This window comes from Aotus nancymaae, unplaced genomic scaffold (assembly GCF_030222135.1).
Source record: "Aotus nancymaae isolate 86718 unplaced genomic scaffold, 86718_ANA_hifiasm-v0.15.2.pri h1tg000040l, whole genome shotgun sequence".
NCBI lineage: Eukaryota > Metazoa > Chordata > Mammalia > Primates > Aotidae > Aotus > Aotus nancymaae.
The window spans coordinates 106,689,919-106,709,295 of record NW_026988454.1 but is presented as its reverse complement, the minus strand read 5'-3'; the positions used below and the strand labels follow the sequence as shown (position 1 = coordinate 106,709,295).

Below are 19,377 nucleotides of genomic sequence, written 5' to 3'. Positions count from 1 at the left end.
CTGAGTGTCTAGGGATTCAATGCATGCCGTCTTTCTCCCAGTGCCAGTTTCTGTCGGGAACCTTCCCCACATATCTCTCCTCTGAGCTTTCTGGTAACTACTTATGCTCCCTGCTCAGGAGTAGTGAAGGCTACCCTGCCATCCCAGGATACTATTTTATCCTTTGTTTTGCCACAACAAAACAAAACAAAAAAAACCCTCTGCCCACAACACTATAAACATTTTAACATTATTTAAACTCTCCTAAACAACTCAGTTTACACATTCTGTCTGTTTTCTTCTGGGAATGCTGATATACCTCAGTGGGTGGGGCAGCGGGGGAGTGATGAATGGGACATGGTTTCTGTTGCCACAATATGTAATCAAAACGTGTAGGACTAGCATCATGGGCAAGTGACCTGTGCGGTTGCACAGGGCCCTGGGCTTAGAAGGGCCATGCTCTTGGTGTAATACTCCGCTGCCACCATCTTGAAATTCTTAATAATTTTTGAAGAAGGGGCTTGCATTTTCATTTGCATCAGGGTCCACAGATTATGTAGCTGCTCCTGAAAATTCTCTCAATATTTCATCGAAAAAGGTGATCTTAATATCTGCACTTTTTAGATAAGGAACCAGAGGCACAAAGGATTTAAATAACTTGCTCAAGTTCATACTGCTAGTAAGCATGGAATATGGGATTCCAATCCATTCTGGCTCTCTGTATACTACCCTACTTCTGCGATGGAAGCACAGAAAACAATTAAGTTTAATTTATAATTAAACTTTAAAGTCATGTGAGCAATCATATGCCATGAACTTAAGATTCTGGAGATGGCTGTGTCTCCTATATAGAAAGGGTAATCACAGAGTGAGAACAGAGACAGAAAATCTGCGCAACAACACTGAACTTCTTATATCATTATAGCATTAAAATAGCTGCAGGATTTTGCACGTGTTAGTAAATCTTTTCTTGATTTAAATGTGTCTTATAGTCTGAAGAAAATCTAAGTGGGATTTACATCTGTTGATGTTGACTTTTTACAACTATTTTCTATATTCCTAACAACTCCAGGAAATCTATGTAACAAGAACAATAAAAGTTGCTAAAATTTTTTTCCAGAAAGAAACTGAACAAACACAATATCAAAGACAAGGTTCTTCACTGTCTTAGAAGTCATAAAACAGCACAATCTCCAGTTTAATTTCTAAATCAAACTATTCAGAATTATACAAAGTTTTGGTTTCTAAGAGTTATGTAATATTTATTTAATTCGCTGCCTTCCAAGCTGAAGTTAATGCATTTTTTTTTTATTTTGGGGGATTTGTTGTTATTGTTGCTGTTTTCTTTTCTCCCCAAACCACTAGAGACCTTTCATACTAATCTACAAATAGTCATTTTTTTCCCTCATTTTAAACATCATACATTTGAACAAATTTTGTTTCTGTCTTTTAAAATTATCATTTATCCACAACTGCTTGGGCAAGACTCATACAAACTAGGGGTTACTACTACTTGGTTAGGCAGATAGTTTGAAACATCTCTGAAAAAGGCAGGTGAATACTCCACCATTATTTTTATCTTACTGTCAGACTTTGTGAGCTGAATCTTAAACATCCCAATCTAACATCAAAATCAAAACAGATCCCTTTTCCCCTAAATAAATGAGCTGGTTGTCAAGGCTGACTGGTGTGTTTTAAAGGATAACTTAGCCAAGGGTATTATTTTAAGAGATGAGCAAATGGGGAAACCCCACAGCCCAGCCAATAAAATATGAACTTAAGGTGCAAAGAAGCACTCATAAATATTACTTAGAACAAGGGATTCATTGTTTCCCTCCAACCCTTTCAGTGATTCCTCTGATCTCAGCCCCTCTCCTGTGCGTCAGGGAAGCCTCTTCCTTTAACCTGTGGTTTTTTAAAGCTGAGCTACTGCATTATTTATGACTGTAAATGTGAGTAGCCTGTCTGTATGCTCCTTGTACACACACACTAAGACAACCCCCCTTCTTCCCCACTTCGGTATTTTAGTGTGTAAGCATGAAAGGGTTTTCCCCTTGAGCTGATGTGGTTGGGGATGTTGAATTAGCTGCTGTTTAGTATGAGGTAGACTGAGGATTTCCCAGCACCTCCTCCACCTGCACAACTCAAAGACCAGCCTTTAATGACTCATTTCATTCCCTTTCTTTCTTTCACGTACTTTTTCAAAAATATTTTATTTCTTGCTCTGTCTCATCCTCATTGCTGTTTGCCTCTAAATCTTACTCTACATCTCTTTATTCTTTCTTATTATCTGTTCTCAAAAGAATTAATTTATTCATGGAAGTGACAGTATTAAATAAAGATCATATAAGCAAAAGCTTTTTATAAGCTAAACAGGAATGGCATGTTTGATGAGTGTTATTTTTGTTCAATGTTGGTTTTTCTTTTACTTTGCTTGAAATTTTCCCTTTTAAATGTTATTTTATAAAATAAAGGCAAAACACAATTAAATCCTGTCAATGGGATCCTTAGGGAGAGATGAGGAGGCCAAGAAGAATGGGATGATAGAGAAACAATTACAGGGATGGCAAGAGCCAGGGCAGTTCTGATGCCCTGGGGAGCTTTCCTCCCAGTGGGTGGAGGCTGCAATTGGCACATTGTAACCTTTTCCTTCTCAACTGGAGAGAAAACAGGAGAGTGTACCTCAATTCTCAAACTGTAACTAATTGATTTTCAACTAATTTAAGCCTCTAGCAAACCAAGACCAAAGGCAGACCCCAGGAAGGGTGGGAGTGGTAAGGAGAGGGGTGCCAAGAGAGCCTGGGGCTACAGAGACCCATAACGAGGAGGAAAGGCCAAAAAATGCTGGGATGAGAAGGGAGGTGGGAGGGTGTTGATATTACAGAAAATGGAAGAATGAAAGGGAAGGAGTGAGAGGTGGCGGCCAAGGCAGTCCCAAGTCATTCTCACTTCCAGCTAATACTTCTCATTAAATTTTTAAAACTTGATATTTGTGAATGACCATTAAAATTCGCAAAAAACGTGTTTAATTAAACTATGATTATAACTATCTCTGGCAACCCAGAGTTTGTCTGTCATGCCAGTCACTTGACAATCAACCATCTTTAAAGGAGAACAAGAATCCCGTTGGTCATGATTATGAATGTGAAGGGTTGCCGGAGAAAAGAGAAAAAGGACTCCACACTTAGCAATATTTTTCTCTCCAAAAGTTAAAACTTTAACAGAATGATTGTTGCATTATCCATTATTAGCATTAGTTACTCCAGGCATAATTTATGAATATGTACTATAATGGCTTTAGATTATCTTTCCTTCCAACCCATCCCCCTTCAAAAAAAAGTCTTCCATGTGTTTATGGGTGTGTTTATGTTACGCAAGTGTTAATAACTGTTGGAGAGACTACATAGATAGGCATCTTTAGGTAGATTTGTATATAAATTCCTCTCCACTGGGCACTTGATTCAGCCAAAAACAACAATAAATATCAATGATGTCTTTCAAATCTGTCAACTGAGAACATAAGCATTTTTTTTTCCAGTACCAAGAGAACTTAATGATTTGAGGAAGCAGGCAAAAAAGGTTCAATTTAAAGTTTTTGAAGGTGTTTTTTTTTTCTGTCATTATAACATACTAATTATGTTCTTTTAAGATATTTAAAAAATTAAACAACACATTTAAATATTTTCATGCTTGGAATAATGTATTCTTGAAATATAAACAGTAAAAAAAATTAATAAACTCAAAGTTCAACTTTTTCAGAGGAATATGTAGATACAAAGAAAAATATAAAAGTAATTTTCCTGTTTTTACTGCTTTTTACTTCCTCTAAAACATCTAGTGTTATGTTATTATGGTGATACTATCACCAAGAAATCAAATAAAATTGGCTTCTCACTAAAAGATCTTAAAAATACACTACACGTTTTCTTTATGTAAACAAGAGATAAATATTGTAAGCAAATTATCTAATCATGTTTTTAACTTGTATTGTATTTAATACATATACTAACACTTAGCACTTTTGACAAAAAGATGGTTAAAAAGAAAAAAAAACTTACCAGAAATAAATTTTGTTACCAACGACATGTTATATTGACTAAGAAAAAATTTCACTGATATTCAACAGCTTTAAAGAAAAAGCAAAGAATTCAACCTATAAAATTTAATACTATAAGACTGATAAAAGTGGTCTAAGAGTAAAGTATACAATAGAAGGAATATTTCTCTGCACACAATAATTTATCTTTGTTTCTTCAAAATGAACAGATCACTAAAGGTTAAAATGGTGTAGTTGGTTTCATATTCAGATGTTTGCATGCCTTAAGCAATTTACTTACATTTTATTTTTCTTTTAGTAAATTCAAATCTATTTTTTACTTACGAATATAAAGCTAATCTCATCTGAATTTTAAACGGTAGATATTTTGTTAAGCATGATTCTGAGTTTGGGTTAGTTTTAGCTTCATGAGCAAAACTATATTGAAAAAAATAATTTGAGTGACAAGATAACTGTAGAAAATCCACTATTTGACTTGAAAGGGACAACAAACAAGCATTTTTTAAAAGGATGCTACTAGATCCTTTTCATATAGTTCTTCTAATTACAGGAAATGTCAACAGATTCTTTTCACATATTTAAATATCCAGGTGGCTTCCTCGTTACAAATCTCTTGCCTATTACTAATTTGACTCATTTGTACTTAGTCTCAATTACATGTATATCTTTTAAGGTACTGAAAAAAAAAATCTAATCCTTTGTAGTCTTATAAGAACATGAAATAAACTACAGTTAATATTTGCTAATGGATGTTACATTAAAAAACTACTCATACTCTTATTGCAACTAATAAAGTTATTACACATTCACCTTTTCTCAGTATGCTTATTAGCTTACTTTATAATAAACGAAATGCAAAAGTTAAAGCTTTTTACTGAGTAGTGATCAGTTATAAAGTTTGGATGTATTAGAAGACATGGTCAAAGGATAATTAAGCTGTGGTTTAATTTTCCTTAAAGTCTACCAAGAAAAACTCACCTAGTATCAGAATCAGTTTGTCAGTAATTTCATGTAAGACATTTAGTTTGGAATTATTAAATGAAGAAGAAATAATATAGCTTGTTATTGAGTATAAAGCAATGCTCAGCAATTCAAGCATGATAAAAATAAATATACAATTTCTCTAAGGCTTATAGCTAACATTGTTTCTCTAGAATCAAATGAATAATTGTGTTTCTTCATATAGGCAATAAACTAATACACCGCTATGTTATTATAATCTGAACAATGTAACCAAAATGTCATTTATTTTAAAATGTGTTTCTGAATAATGAAAAAGTTCTAGGAATCAATGAATAAAACTATTATTGGCTTTGACTTTCTTATTCTATGTAGATTTATAAAAAGTAAGCACATAAATTCAAAAATCATGCTTACACTTCTCTTCTGAATGATCAGAACAATTCCAATAAAATATATTATGACATTCATGACTGAGCTATTGTTTATTAAAATATATGACTAGCATATCCTTCTTTGTCAGATTTTAGATGATCTGACCTGATTTTCTCAATGGTTTATAAATATATAAATTTTGCTACATTGAAATTTTTCTATTAAAATATTGAAACTAATTTAAATTCTTGACTAATACTTTAGAAATGCTACAAAGCAAAAGGTACCACAAGCTACATTTGCATGTACCTTATACTAGGTAAAAGCAATCAAATTAATTTGAATTTAAGCTATATTTTAATGGCTAAAATGTTCCATGTGAAGTCGGTTAATTATATGTAAAAGAAAAGGCCTCCAGGACACCTGATTAGTGCAACAAATGATGACTTACTACAACTTAATAATGAGAGCTTTGTCTCTAGTAACATAAAACATATGATTTATTAAGTACCTCATCCTTCATGCTAGAATTGCTAAGAGCATATGAGCAGAGTATATGAAGCAACACATATTATAAAAGCATCCATGTGTTATTAAGATTTCTTCATATCTGACTATTCAAAGAATATTTCCTTTGAGATGTTATATAAGGAAGTTTTTAATTAAGTGTTTAATAAAACATGTAAATTTTAAGTCAAAGCAGATTGCATTTTTAAAACAAAGCTCTAAAAGTTCTAACATCATAAAGTTCTCAATTCTTCTCAGTGGATTAAATATGTTGACAGAATTTTTAATCTTCAAAAATAAAATAGGTTCAATGTTATTCTCCTTTGAATGCCAAAAGATAGTAAATTTCACCTTCAATTTTTATTAAAACATTTAAAGAAAACAACGGCCCTTATAAAATAATTTAAAATTGTGAGAGGGAATATTGGGAGTTAAATTATCATTTGACATTGTCAGTATTTAAAAACCACCATAAAGTGCCAGCTTTAACTAAGACATAATTTTAAATTTTTTTAACTAAAATTGTTGCTATTCACAGAAAATTTCAATTAACTATTTTATATCATGTAGAAGGAAAATTTTGTATAGGTAAAGACCACTAAAGCATGTCTTACATTTTTCTTGCCTGTGAAAAAAATCAAGTAGGTATAACGTACTTTACTCATTACATTTAAGAAGTGTTAGATTGAAATTTTATTTCTGAAATATTTATTACAGAATTTCAGAATCCCTTCCTTCATTCCTTGATAGTTATCTTTTATGGTGCTATTCAATCTTGGTTAATTTTATATCTGTATTTTTACAGTAGTTGCCTCCCCTAGGTGAGAGATTTTTAAGTAGTATGTGAATATATACTTATATGTGCTTTAAATCCCTTTGGGAAAAAAAAGTGGTTCTGAATGTCACTTTTACTTTCCCATCTGTAAGTGGTTTTTTCTTCTTTTTTGCCCATAGCATAGCTATCCTCATAAATTTCCCTGTTTTTAGACTACTGCCTTTGCATTCATGTATTTAAGAGAGGTTGAAATTTTAACAAAATCTGAAAAGACCCACACTATAAGTGTTCAATTTTAACTATTCATATTAAATACACATATATGATGTTTTGCCTAAGGCAAAATCTTACATAGCATCAATGAAAGAAAGAAAACAGAAGCTAGAGAGGAGAGTTAGAGAAAATGACTTTATATAAACATGACCACCTACCAAGCAGCTCCTTTACCATTAGGAAAACTTCCACTTTTTAATAGCATAGATGAACAAACAAATGAACAACATACCTAAGTTGACAAAGCTCATGACCATGTCAGCATCATTCAGAAAGTTGGTATCATGGAGGCTGGCTAGAGGAGGGCTCTGGGTGGTCAGAGGAGCCGTCCGAGATAACTGTATGCGACGAGGATACCCATTGGGAGAGGCCGGGTATCCCTTTCTTGCCCCTCTGGTCTCTTCTGCCAAGGATGCCCTCACTGAGTACTCCGACTCTTCAGGATTTTCTTCATTGGCCATGGCATTGTAGAGGTCCAGCATAAAGAGAGGTGCAGAGGATGCTTGTTTTCCAGGTGAAAATGGTCTGGGTCTGTGAGGCAAACCCAAGATTGAGAGAATTTCCCTTTGTATTTCCCGTCTTTCATGGTTCCGTAGTCTTCTATAAATAAAGCTGGAGTGAACATGATTGTCTCCCAAACCTCCTTTTGCATAACCCACTAGAACCCAGCAGCTCCAGAGGAAACCCACAATACCCTTAAGTAAAAATACAGTCAGATGCATTTTTGTCCAAAAGCAAAAGTTGATATTTTTAGTCCTTCTTGTCGTCTTAAAAAAAAAAAAATTAAGTTTCTAGGAGGTACACTTTCCCAGTAGCAGAAAAAATAAATTCACCTATTCTTCATGACAGTGACATTTCTGAGCACAACATCGCCACTGATTTTCCTGTCCTATTTTAAATATTTTAGAATGTGTCAAGAGTAGTTACTTCTAAGAAAGCCGAAACTCTGATTTCCAATTATCCACAGTTGTTAAGAGTTTTCGCTGCATTGATGTAGCAGAAGACGGCTAATATTATTTGATCAGATGACCTATTCATTCCTATATGAATTTATGATAATCAGGCCTTTGGTATTTGAATTAACAGAAGTTGATCTTCTGATAAACTGTAGTTCCCAAAGTTATCTTCACTTGCTCTTGAGTTCTTCTCAACCCTTGAGCTCTTTCCAAGACAAATCCTGATTTCTGAATCACAGATCTATGCTGATCTGCACCTTGGTGTTGGAATATATATCTGTCCGGCAGCCTGGTGATAACTTTAACATCTTTTGTGTCGTCTTAGTGTAAAATAATACTCTAGGTTGTACTATTCAAGTAAATGTGTTTCCCTGAATTTACTTAAAATCCTTCCTGTAAGTCCATTCAATCCCTTTCTCCTTCTTACTGTTAATTCCACCTCCAGCAGGCACAAATATACCAGCCCTCTTCAAGAGAGATCTAAAGAGTAATGTAAGCACAACCCTGCTGGGAAAGAAGAGGCTTCTCATTGTAATTTGAAACTGGTAAAGCAAAAAGAACTTAACCCTTTTGCTACCAGAAAAGTCTCCATTTTCACAATTTTATAACCACGCATCTAACAAAGAATAGTGATGCATGGAGCATACAAATTCTAGGGGAAATAAAAGGCAGTTTTCAGGTAGTACACTGAAAATTTTGCCATCCACTTTACACAGTACTTCTTTAGATCTTTTTTCTTAATGACATGTACTTAATACACTTCTGTATTAAGTCTCAGGTTGTGCCTACATTAGCTTGGTAATCTCAGTTCTATGTTCAAGACTATTTCTAGTTTTTGTAAGTCATTAAAATACACTTCTTAAAAAATAGAAGGATGAGTTGTAAATTGAGGTTAATTTGCTGTTTCTTAATGATAGATTCTTTAAAAATAAAATACAGAAGAGAATTAATCACTAATAAATATATTCTAGCTGCCAAAGTAGTAGTTGTAATAATTCAATAATTGATTAAATAACCTAGCTTTAAGTGTCTTTAAGTATTAACATTTTAAGCAGAAAAATATATTCTTATTTTTCTTATTAAATCAGTAAAGTTGAAATACAAACATCCTAAGATGTAGTGTTGTGATTCATAACTTTTAAGTCATTTCAGTTGAAATACACACAGACTTACAAATTAGGTATTTCCCATAAATTGTACTCAGTACTTTGTTTTAACCCATGCAAATAAACACAAATCAAATCTTCATGACTACATGCAGATTGAAATTTGAGTGTTTAAAATTTGATGGGTAAAATGGGGAAAGTGCACACCTTTCTAAAATACCATACTTAATCCAAGGAAATGAGCAAAGTACGTGTTTATCCTTAATGTTTAATGCCTTTAAAATTTGGAAGTCTACAATGTTTTTGTGCAGCTATAATTTTCCTTACAGGCTCTCACTTAACCTTAGGGCTCACAGTACTTTCATTGTCTGGGATAGCATTCTGATACCAATGTAAATTTATCGAGCAAATTCTAGAGCTGTTATGAAATTTTAATGTTTTTCCTTTACTCTACTTAGAGGCGCCTGGTTTCTTGTTTAATTTCTTTTTAAATATTTCCTCTGAGTGTATAAAGAAAAGTCATATTTCTCACAAGTCTTCAGTTATTGGTGAATGCCGAATACTGAAAGGGCTTGCAGAATCATATTGTATGCATCAATTTTATTATACAAAGTTATTACACAAAAACTTGATGTTGCTATTTAATATTTGCTTTACTTAAAATTATTTATTACTAGTTACGTAGGATGCCACAGTAGCAGACCCAAATGCTGACATACATGGAACACCCTTATAAAATGGATATCACAAAGACTAGCAGTAGTGCAGGTTGAAAGTAAGTTAAGAAATACCACTTCAAAAAGAAATAGTTTAAATTGCTAAAATTCTTCACATTGCTTATTTAATATCCAAACCAAACTAAGAAACAAAGTTAAATCAATTACTTTAAGACAAAAAGTTTCTCTGCATTTATAAAGCATCCTAGATAAAGGAGGCTACAGTTCTCTATATTTTAAAATAAATCAAGGTTATGAATTTGCTTCATTTGTCTCTAGAGCACAGCATAGAGTTACAAAGTAAAAACTGACCACACTAGAAGAAAGAACTCTTATTATCTTCCATATGTGCTGATTTTTTTCTAAGATACATGTGAAAAATAAAAATGAGACAAGGCATCACAAGTCTTAAAAACTCAATTTCCCAAAGCATGATTTATAATATCAATCAGTGTAATTATAATTTAATTGCTTCACCAGGCAGATAGCCTACCTCTATATTGGAAATCAGTTGCTAGTATTCTTAGAATATGAAGTAATCACCCTCCCCACCGACCTTCCTTCCAACTCAGACTAGATTTGGCAAACACTCATTTTTCAAAAAGATCAAAATGTGCAATGAAAGAAAGAAAATAAAGAAAAAGCCTTCCAGGAATAAAGAGGAAATAGTAACCACCAAACCTAAAGTAAGATTCATTTTCAACTAAAAGTACATGTATTTTACCCCATCCTTTGGATTCTCAGGTAGACTTATATGTGAGAGCAATTTGAAAGATAAAGTATTTTGCAACTGCGAAGTATAAACAGTCCACATTTCAGAGTACGTATTTAAAGTTGTATAAGGCATTGAACATACGGAATAAGCATATGCTGAGAAAGAAGACATGGGGACAGGAAAAACACCCAGAGCATGACAAAAATTGTGTCTGAAGATAAGCACATTTCAAGAAAAGGAGCCTTGTAAAAATCTACCTTTCACAATGTACTATTTGCCTGGGTATATTCTAATGTCAGTGACCTTCTGGTGAGGAACAGAGACACTGGAATACATGTTAGAAGTATTTCTCCACTGTCATTCTTTGTGTTCATTTTTATCTTTCCCTCATTAAAATTTGACACATTTAGTACATGGATATATAAACCAATTACGTCCATGCAACCAATTTTTTTTTTTATTTAACTTTTCAAAAGAAACTTGCTCCAAAAAAGTATGAAGCATTTAAGTCTGTTTGGCTCTAGAAGGACCTTTTCTATTTCACTTCTGGTTTTTTGTTTTTTGTGTTCTTTTCTCCTTGAAAACATTTCACCTTTCTCTGTATTAGGAGAAAAACTTCCTAATAGAAAGATATGACTGCAGTAAAAGACAAATACCCAGTGTAAATGACATCTGCTTTCTAAATTGTCTCTCAGATTAAAACAAAAGTCAAAATCCTTTGAACATGCTCATAAAATCCTAAGCAAAAGCTATCTCAGATTGTGTTGGAGGGAGTAAGAGGAAAAGGTAGAGATAAGGCCACTTAGAAGGTTGAAGAGACTGGAAGCAGTGGGAGAATTTAGGGAAGGTGGGTCACCTTCTTGAATCTTTTTGGTGACTACATGCACAAATGCATAACAAAGCAGCATCTATGATATTAAATTGCTTCAGTTCACTCTCTTTGGTGAAAAACATATAAACAGAGAATATGGTGTAATCCAAAGGAAGGCAGAGCAGTTCTACAACACCACCATCTGACTTAGATTTGCCTATTATAACCCGAAAGCGACTGTAATCATGGGCAGCATAGGCTTTTGGTCCATGTTGATTACCACTTGTTAAAGAAGTCTTGGAAATGCATAATAAAATACAGTCACCAAAAACTTTTGAAATGTTTGGTATTTTTAATGGATGGTGACAATACTGAACAGTTTTAAATGAACAGAAGATTTTTCAATATGCTTTGTAATATTACATGCTCCTAAGATTATTTTTAAATTATTCCCTGAGAGTAGACCTTATCCTATCAATAGATTAAGGTTATAAAATGATTATTTAAATGTAGTTATTAATCAAAAGAGATTTCTACTTTTTTCTTGAGTTATCAACTATAATGCAAACTGCATGAAAATAAGGGCTGAGTTTATTTTGGCCACTGGTGCAAAGGAGTACATATTAGTGGATCAGTTAATACTTGTATAACAGTCTATTTTCTTAACAAAGATTAATAATGTTCCAGGGATTTTTAAGGGCAGTTCTCTCTGAAGCAATAGTTGTAAGGATTCATTAAGCTGATGAATTGATGAATTGCTGCATCACTTAGTAGGGAGGCTCCCCTAACCTTCTAAAGTTTCCTTTCATAAAGAAACGTGCCAATTACACATCTTACCCCAGAGTTATGAATCCAACTACAAACTTCTGTCAATACTAGGCAATTGTAATGAATCAGAAGTGAAAGCATTATGTAAAAAATTATATTAGAACTTGCAAAATACCTTGGTCTATCACTATAAGGACAGCCTATTGAATTAAAGTAGCCCTTGACTCAAATGAGCAACTTGTAGTCCTGTCAGTTAACACCCTGGTTCCTTTGCACTGTAATTGCTTATTGTGTTTTGTTTTGTTGGTGCTGTTTTTATGACCCATATTACAATGTGAGAAGCCCTAAAAATGACTATTTTTAACAAACATTAGTAATTAACAGCATCAACAAACAAAAGGCTTTTCTACTTTTAAATCTTTAAGGAATTTCCATACTGTTTTCCATAATGGTTCTAAGAATTTATTTTCCCACTAGCGGTCTAAAAAATGTTCCCTTTTCACTGCATCCATGCCAACATCTATTGTTTTTGACCTTTTAATTACGGCCATTCTTGCAGGAGTAAGGTGGGTCAGTAGGTACATGCAGACATGAAACACACAGTAGATCCAGGGATGAGGTGGAGTCTGGAGCATGGAAGAATGCACTAAAGGCATGTTTGTGAGTACTAAAGTAAATGCTTATAAACCCACACTATTTATACTTTTATAGATGGCTGACTCTAACTACAAGCATCTTACCAATAAGTTGACCACATCAAAATCTGTGGTAGTATGATAGTTCATGAAAGGCACAGCTGCCAATTTACCCCAAAAATTCCCATGACCAGTATGTTGATCCTCAGTGAAAACTAAAATCTATAAATGTCACTAGTCCTGACATATTCACAATGAGACAATTTGAAGAAAATTTAAAAATTACCTAATGCAAAATGGCCTTGATGGCAGACTTACTATTATCTGTAATGTTTCCATTAAATGGCCCTACTGTTTCATAGCTTTCTTTTTTACTAGGAAGCAGACAATATTTTATAGGGTCGTCTTCAAAACTTTTAAGATAAATTTAAAGCCTAACAAATTGGTCCAAGATATATGACAGAAACTGTCCATCAGAAATATAAAGAACTTGTGTGTATGTCATCCAAAATCTATGAACTGTGATATGAGAGAATGTGGATTATCTGCTTCCTAAGACATAATACATTAAGGAAATATAACTAATAGTAGAGAACATAACAATAATTATTAATATTCAAGCTATACGTGTAAATATCCCTTGAACACAAAGGTTCTCAAACCAGGCTTCACATTAGAATCACAAACTGGGGACAGGAGGACAGCTTAAGAAATACTAAGTGTGGGGCCATACCCAAGACCAATTAAATCACAACTCTTGAGAATGATCCTAAGCATCAGTATTTTTCAATACTAATATGTAGCCAAAGTTGAGAATGCCTAACAAATAATCTTGGCAACATATAATTCACTGCACATATAATAAACTATACTTCAGTATCATAATAACAGCTTCAAATTTAGAGCAAGAATTTTTATTTTTTCCCTGATTGCTGCTAAGTTTCTATGGTATGTAACAAATTATTCTTTGAATGGATACACAATGCTTGCATTAAGAAAACCTTTTGCATCCATTTACAGACTAAATAGTAGGCTATTCCATACCTACTACAGCAGTAAATAAAACAGTTCCTACTCTTCCCAAATTTAGAAGTCAGCTGTTTCTAGAACAATTTCTTTAGGTATTTGTATTCAAATACTGAGCCTAAAATGCAGCTTCTTAGACACAAAGTGCTACTGTGTCACAGAGGGAATAAGAATATATTTTTCAAAATGGTATCTTCTTATTGTATAGTCCTCTGCTCTTATTTGTAGTTTTTTTCTTAGATTATAATATCATGTGAATTATAAAGCCCCCTCCACTATAAAACTTTAAAATCTAATTTTAAACAATTTAGTCATTATTTGAACGCATATAACAAGAGCCCTCCATGCCTATACTGGATACATTCAGTTCTGAAGTTTTCCCACTTTCTTGGTTTTTAGAGAGAGCTGTGTGCATGCACATGCATCGTCCTCAGAGGTGCATGTTTGTTTCTGAAGTTACCTCTTACCCTGTATCTCCTTTCCATCTTCATTTCCCAGTAACTTTCTACATGTAAAATGTATTGATTTTATCTTCGTATACTTTGCATTCTCTTTTTATCTTTTGTTCCTCCATTTTACAATAAACTCTTTATCTTGTGTCTCCATTTTTAAAAGCCTTATCCCTCCTAGTTTTCTTATCTAGAACTCTCTTTCAAGTGTGTAACTGTTTTCTTTATCTCTCACCTTTCACCACCCCTTTATTCCTACAGAGAGGGATTTAATCCTACCATCTCTTCTTCTAATCTCCACTTCTTTCTTCTTTATTCTGTCTTCTAGAACAGTTGTATTTTTATAGCTGCGCGTTCATCAGCAAGGCAGTGATGACATCAATCTGCAGTATAATAATATTCTTCCCACCTTATAAATTCATTTGACTTTCAAACTCCTTTTGTGAAAACAGATGCAAATATTGTACCCTATTTACTGAACCCAAAAAGATCAGTGTTTTCAGATGTAGATATAAATCCTTTTGAAACATTCACAACTCTTTCACTATTTCTGGCCAAAATAATAATAATAATAGTAACTCTAAATTTGTTTTTTAGAGATGGGTCTTACTATGTGTCCCATCCTGGAATGCAACAGCTATTGACAGGGATGATCACAGCACACTACAGACTGTAACTCCTGAGCTCAAACAATCCTCCTACCTTTTCCTCTTGAGTAGCTAACACTTAAAAGCATGCACCACTGAATCCAGCAATAACTCTGAATTTTAATGAGATATGGAGCCTCATAGTAAAAATACAAGAAAATAACCTAAGTAGCTGTTGAAATTATATCCTGTCAGTTCACACTTATAATGAATAATTATCTTTGAGTCTAAGGAATTAACTTCTTCCCATTCGATAATTTTATATTTTGGCATAAGATATTTTCTCTTAATAGTAGGCTCTAGTCCAATATGCAGTCTCACTAAATACTGTGTCTTCTAAAAGTCTTCTAAGATTTTTACACCTTCTCAAAGAAAAATTGTCTTTAAGTGATGCTTATCAATTGTATGTTTTCCTCCAACCACTTCTAGGGAAATAAAGTTAAGCCAAATTGTCTACAATTTCTACTATAATCCAGAAACTTTATATGTAAATATACTACACACCTACACATATTTTTAAGCATGCTTCTTAAATCAATGATAAAGGCATATTAGAAAAAGATCAATCTGATAACATTCCTTAAACAAAGTCAGACAAGTGTCAATACTCACAACTAGTCAGGCTTTTCAAGAGCTGTCTAGATGCCCAAAGTTATTTCATGGGTATCTAGAGTAGGTCAAATATTCGCAGCTTTCTCTATAAAGCTAAATATGCAGATTTCAATGCGTGCTTGCTTCTGCAATGTAAGTCCAAGAACACACTAGCATAATCTTCCTGCGAAACTGAAATATAAATCATCCATATATGATAGAATCAGAATCTCTTAGAAGGATAAAATCAATAACTACAGGGCATAAGCTTACAACTCATTACTTTATGATATGAACACTCTATCTTTGCAGCTATCCAAATGTCATCTGGATGCTTGAAACTTTTTAGTAGAAAGCTTCTATACCTTATCACTTATCATGTACTCAAAGAATGTTGTAAAAATTCTTCAGTTCTCATTGCTTACAGTTTTTCCACTTCCATGACTAATGCCAGGGATATTTAAGAAGCATAGTGCTTGCCAAGGAAAGTGCATAGGGCTTAAAGCCAGGAAACAAGATTTTTATCTTGGTTTTGCCACTTACTGTCTGAATGACCTTGGAAAAGTCACAATGGAGTCTCGCAACTACAGAGTAACAGCAAAGAGTCACTTTTCTGAATCTAAGTTTCTTCATCTGTGAAATGGAGAAAATAAGAGTCCTTTTTCATGAGGCTGTTGAACCCATTAAATGAGAACATGTATGAGAAAATGCTTCATAAAAGTCAACATGTTTCATAACTTATTACCATGGGCACTTGGCCCAGTAAAATTGAGATTCCTGTGAGCTTTTCCATTGGTTACTTCACACTGACAGCCTGGGACTCAATGTTTGTATTCCTGTTTCATCATTTGATGAAGAGTAAAAGACTTAAGAATTACTATGAAAAGATCATTTCCCAAAATAAGATTGTTATGTCTATGGATAGACAAAGTTAGACAAAGCCATGGATTTCATGCTGTTATCTTTCTGTACAATCTCCTAATATCCTGAAGGATATACAGCATTTCTCTCCTTGGTGATATTTCTCATTGTTTTAACAGCACGTTGCAAATCTCTTCCTATGGTATCCCAGTGCAGCAGCAATAGAGAAAAAATAGGCTTGATTCACTAACTGCTCTTCCACTGTAAAAGGAAATAAATTTAAAATGCACATCTACCCTGAGATTTTCCATTAGTGTTAAGGGAGGTTGTCAACTTCTGAATATGATGAGTGAAAAGAGAAACAGCTTGTTCTTCTTTGAAGGAGGCAATACACAACCAAGAGCTTGGTAAAAGAATCATCTAAAGCCTATAGACAATTACCTACAAGAATGTGGTATTCGACAGTGGAGACATTTGCTCTACACAATTGAGCGTATTGGGTTTTGAATTAGAACTGATTCAAGTACCAGTTTTGCTACTGTCCGCTTTGTTACATGTAAGAAAGGTCACTTAACACCTCTACCTCAGTTTCTTTACCTTAAAAAAGGGACATTAACAAGATGTATTTCAGAGGATTTTTTATGATCTTTAAATGATGCAGAATGTGAATATCCTTTAATAAATATAAAGTGATCATTATCATAGCATGTGTCACATGTGTTATTCAGATTGCTGTGGAGAAGTATATAATTTTCATACCTTTGCAAAGAGATTGCCCAAAAGCATTTAGCATGCTACTGCACATTTAGATTTTTTTTTAAATATGGTGGTGAAGGGCAGTTACAGCATATAGCACTTTCCACACAAATTTTACTATGGAATCATAGTATCTAAGGAGCTAAGAAGGTGATTATCTAAGGAGCTGATTGCCATCATGCAAAACATATCCTAAGACTGATTTTCAACCAGAACATCTGGAAAAGAATATATCTGTCTTGTTATAAGTGGAGAGGCAAAATAACACAACAATTAAGAGCCTCTGCTCAGGAACTAGACTAAATTTGTATCCTGACTCCACCATTTCATAATTGTGTAACCACTTTCTGCCTTAGTTTCCTGATCTGTAAAGTGGAGATAATGGCAGATGCTATCACTTAGGGTTTTATGAGAATTAAATAAGTTAATAAACATCAAAAGACTTGGCATGACTCCTGACACAAAATAAATAATAAATGTCAAGTGTTACAAGATTTTACTACTTCTTGAAGGATGGAACTTTCTTCTTATGTATTATTGTAGCTTCAGTGTTACAGGAACAGATTTTGGCATAAAGACATCCAATAGAATGAATATGCATAGAATGAAATTTATAAATTGGCTTAAAAACATTTATAAAGCATCTATAAACAATGACAACAGTTTATCATATAAACTGTAAAAAAGTTTATATGGACCACTCACAATTGTGACAAACACTAATAATTATTCATTAGTAAAGTCTTTTACTACTTTACTAATATTGTATCAAAGTCTAAGAAATGTTTGTCACAATTGTGACTGGTCCATACAAACTTTCATACAGTTTATATAACTGTATAGTTCAATACACAGTGACCAAAATGCTTATCTACTAAAGGATATTTTCTTATGCCAATATGATCTAGAACAACACTAAATTCTTTGAGAAACACTACATATAAGTAAGCAAATACAGTACAAATCCAAGGTGTAAAAATCAGTTTGTGGCTTTTGCTCTGTCTTTTCCCAAGTCTCACTGACTACCCGTAGACAATTTGACTGTCATTTCCATTCTTGCAACTGAGAAGTGAGTAGAAGAAAGATAAAATTATAACTAGCGTAAACTTTTCTGTCCTAGAAATCTTCCTTAGGTCAGTTAAGGAGGCCTACATGAATAAACACATCATTTAAAAAGACTCTGCCACCAACATTGCTAAATGAAAAATAAATGCATTTTATTCGTTTTGATAAAATTACAAAAACTTATTTGGGCTTACCAAATAAAAATAGCTATCATTCAAATATGTAAAGGCTTTAAAACTTGTTTCAAAATTGCTATGAGTGGTTCATTAATTTATATTTAGCATTATTTGCCAAATATATCTGTCATAACTTTTATATACATATTTAAAGATAAAATTCTCAAGTTCAAAAATGTAATTATAATAAATGGTAGAATTTACTTTTTCCATGTTTATGAAAGCGAAAATGAAAGTCTTTTGGTGTTCAGACCAAACTCAAAAAAACAAATCCCTAAACTTCTGTTTTAGAATTTTGATGCCAAGCTTTTGCTAAGGAAGTAACAATCCACAGCACTGTTGCAAAGCTCTAAAGAAATGGGTTTTTATACAAACACTGACAGGCTCTGACCATCAGTGGCATTAGAAGGCGCCACCATAATTGCAGTCTCCTTAAGACATAACTTATTTCAGGCTAAGTAGGAGAGCCAATATTTTGTATTTTAATTAAGGAACCTGGATTTTGTTTGTAATAATTGACTGTTAAGTCAATTCTTGCCAGAATATGCTTGTAAAAGAGAATTTGTGCCTCCAGTAAGCTTTCATTTAAGATTTTTTGGAACAGATTTAGAATTTGGAATTGAAATCTGTTTCAATTATTTATGTTAGCTGCTTTCATTGTAATACTAATAGCTGAAGATTGTATTTGTATATATTTTCAATAGATGAAAATGTTCTTAAATGTTTATTATTTGCTTCCTGAAGAAAATGTTGAAGGATAATGATGAAAATATATTGTCTGTTATAAATTTGCAATCCAAACTGTTTCCCTTATTAACTACTTAGACCTGAAGATAAAGCATTGTTTTCATAGAGTTATAAAATAAATTAATCAATATTTAAGACAGAGAACACCAAAGAGACAATCTAGTAACAAATAAAGTATTTTAAATGTAAAATACCCATATGCTGATGTTGAAAATGTTCTCATTTTTGGCTGTTCAGATCAAACTATTCTATACAGTAAACACTTTAATGTTCTTATTTTCAAAAAAATTCTCAATTATGATTATTTTAAGTACATGTAATAATAGTGGTATTTATTAATACTTGTTTTAAAAGTTAATTAAAATATAACTGAAAATTTTACCTCTAGAGAATGAGTTTCCAAAGGAAACCAAATGGAATACTGCC

The 19,377-nt window shown here is 33.0% G+C and overlaps 1 protein-coding gene across 3 annotated transcripts in view; it reads right to left on the bottom strand.

Moving 5' to 3' along the window:
* Window positions 1-19,377, bottom strand: part of BMP5 (bone morphogenetic protein 5) — a 210,850-nt gene that overhangs the window by 127,933 nt on the left and 63,540 nt on the right. The window contains exon 1 of one of the 3 annotated variants that reach the window (XM_012441608.3): window positions 7,159-8,371. The exons of 1 other annotated variant lie outside the window; for it this stretch is intronic. In XM_012441608.3, coding sequence (XP_012297031.1) covers window positions 7,159-7,648 — 490 coding nt within the window. In that variant the 5' untranslated portion in view covers window positions 7,649-8,371. Of the gene's footprint in view, window positions 1-7,084; window positions 7,119-7,158; window positions 8,372-19,377 lie in introns of those variants that run through there. One more of the 3 variants, XM_012441610.2, reaches the window with a different exon arrangement.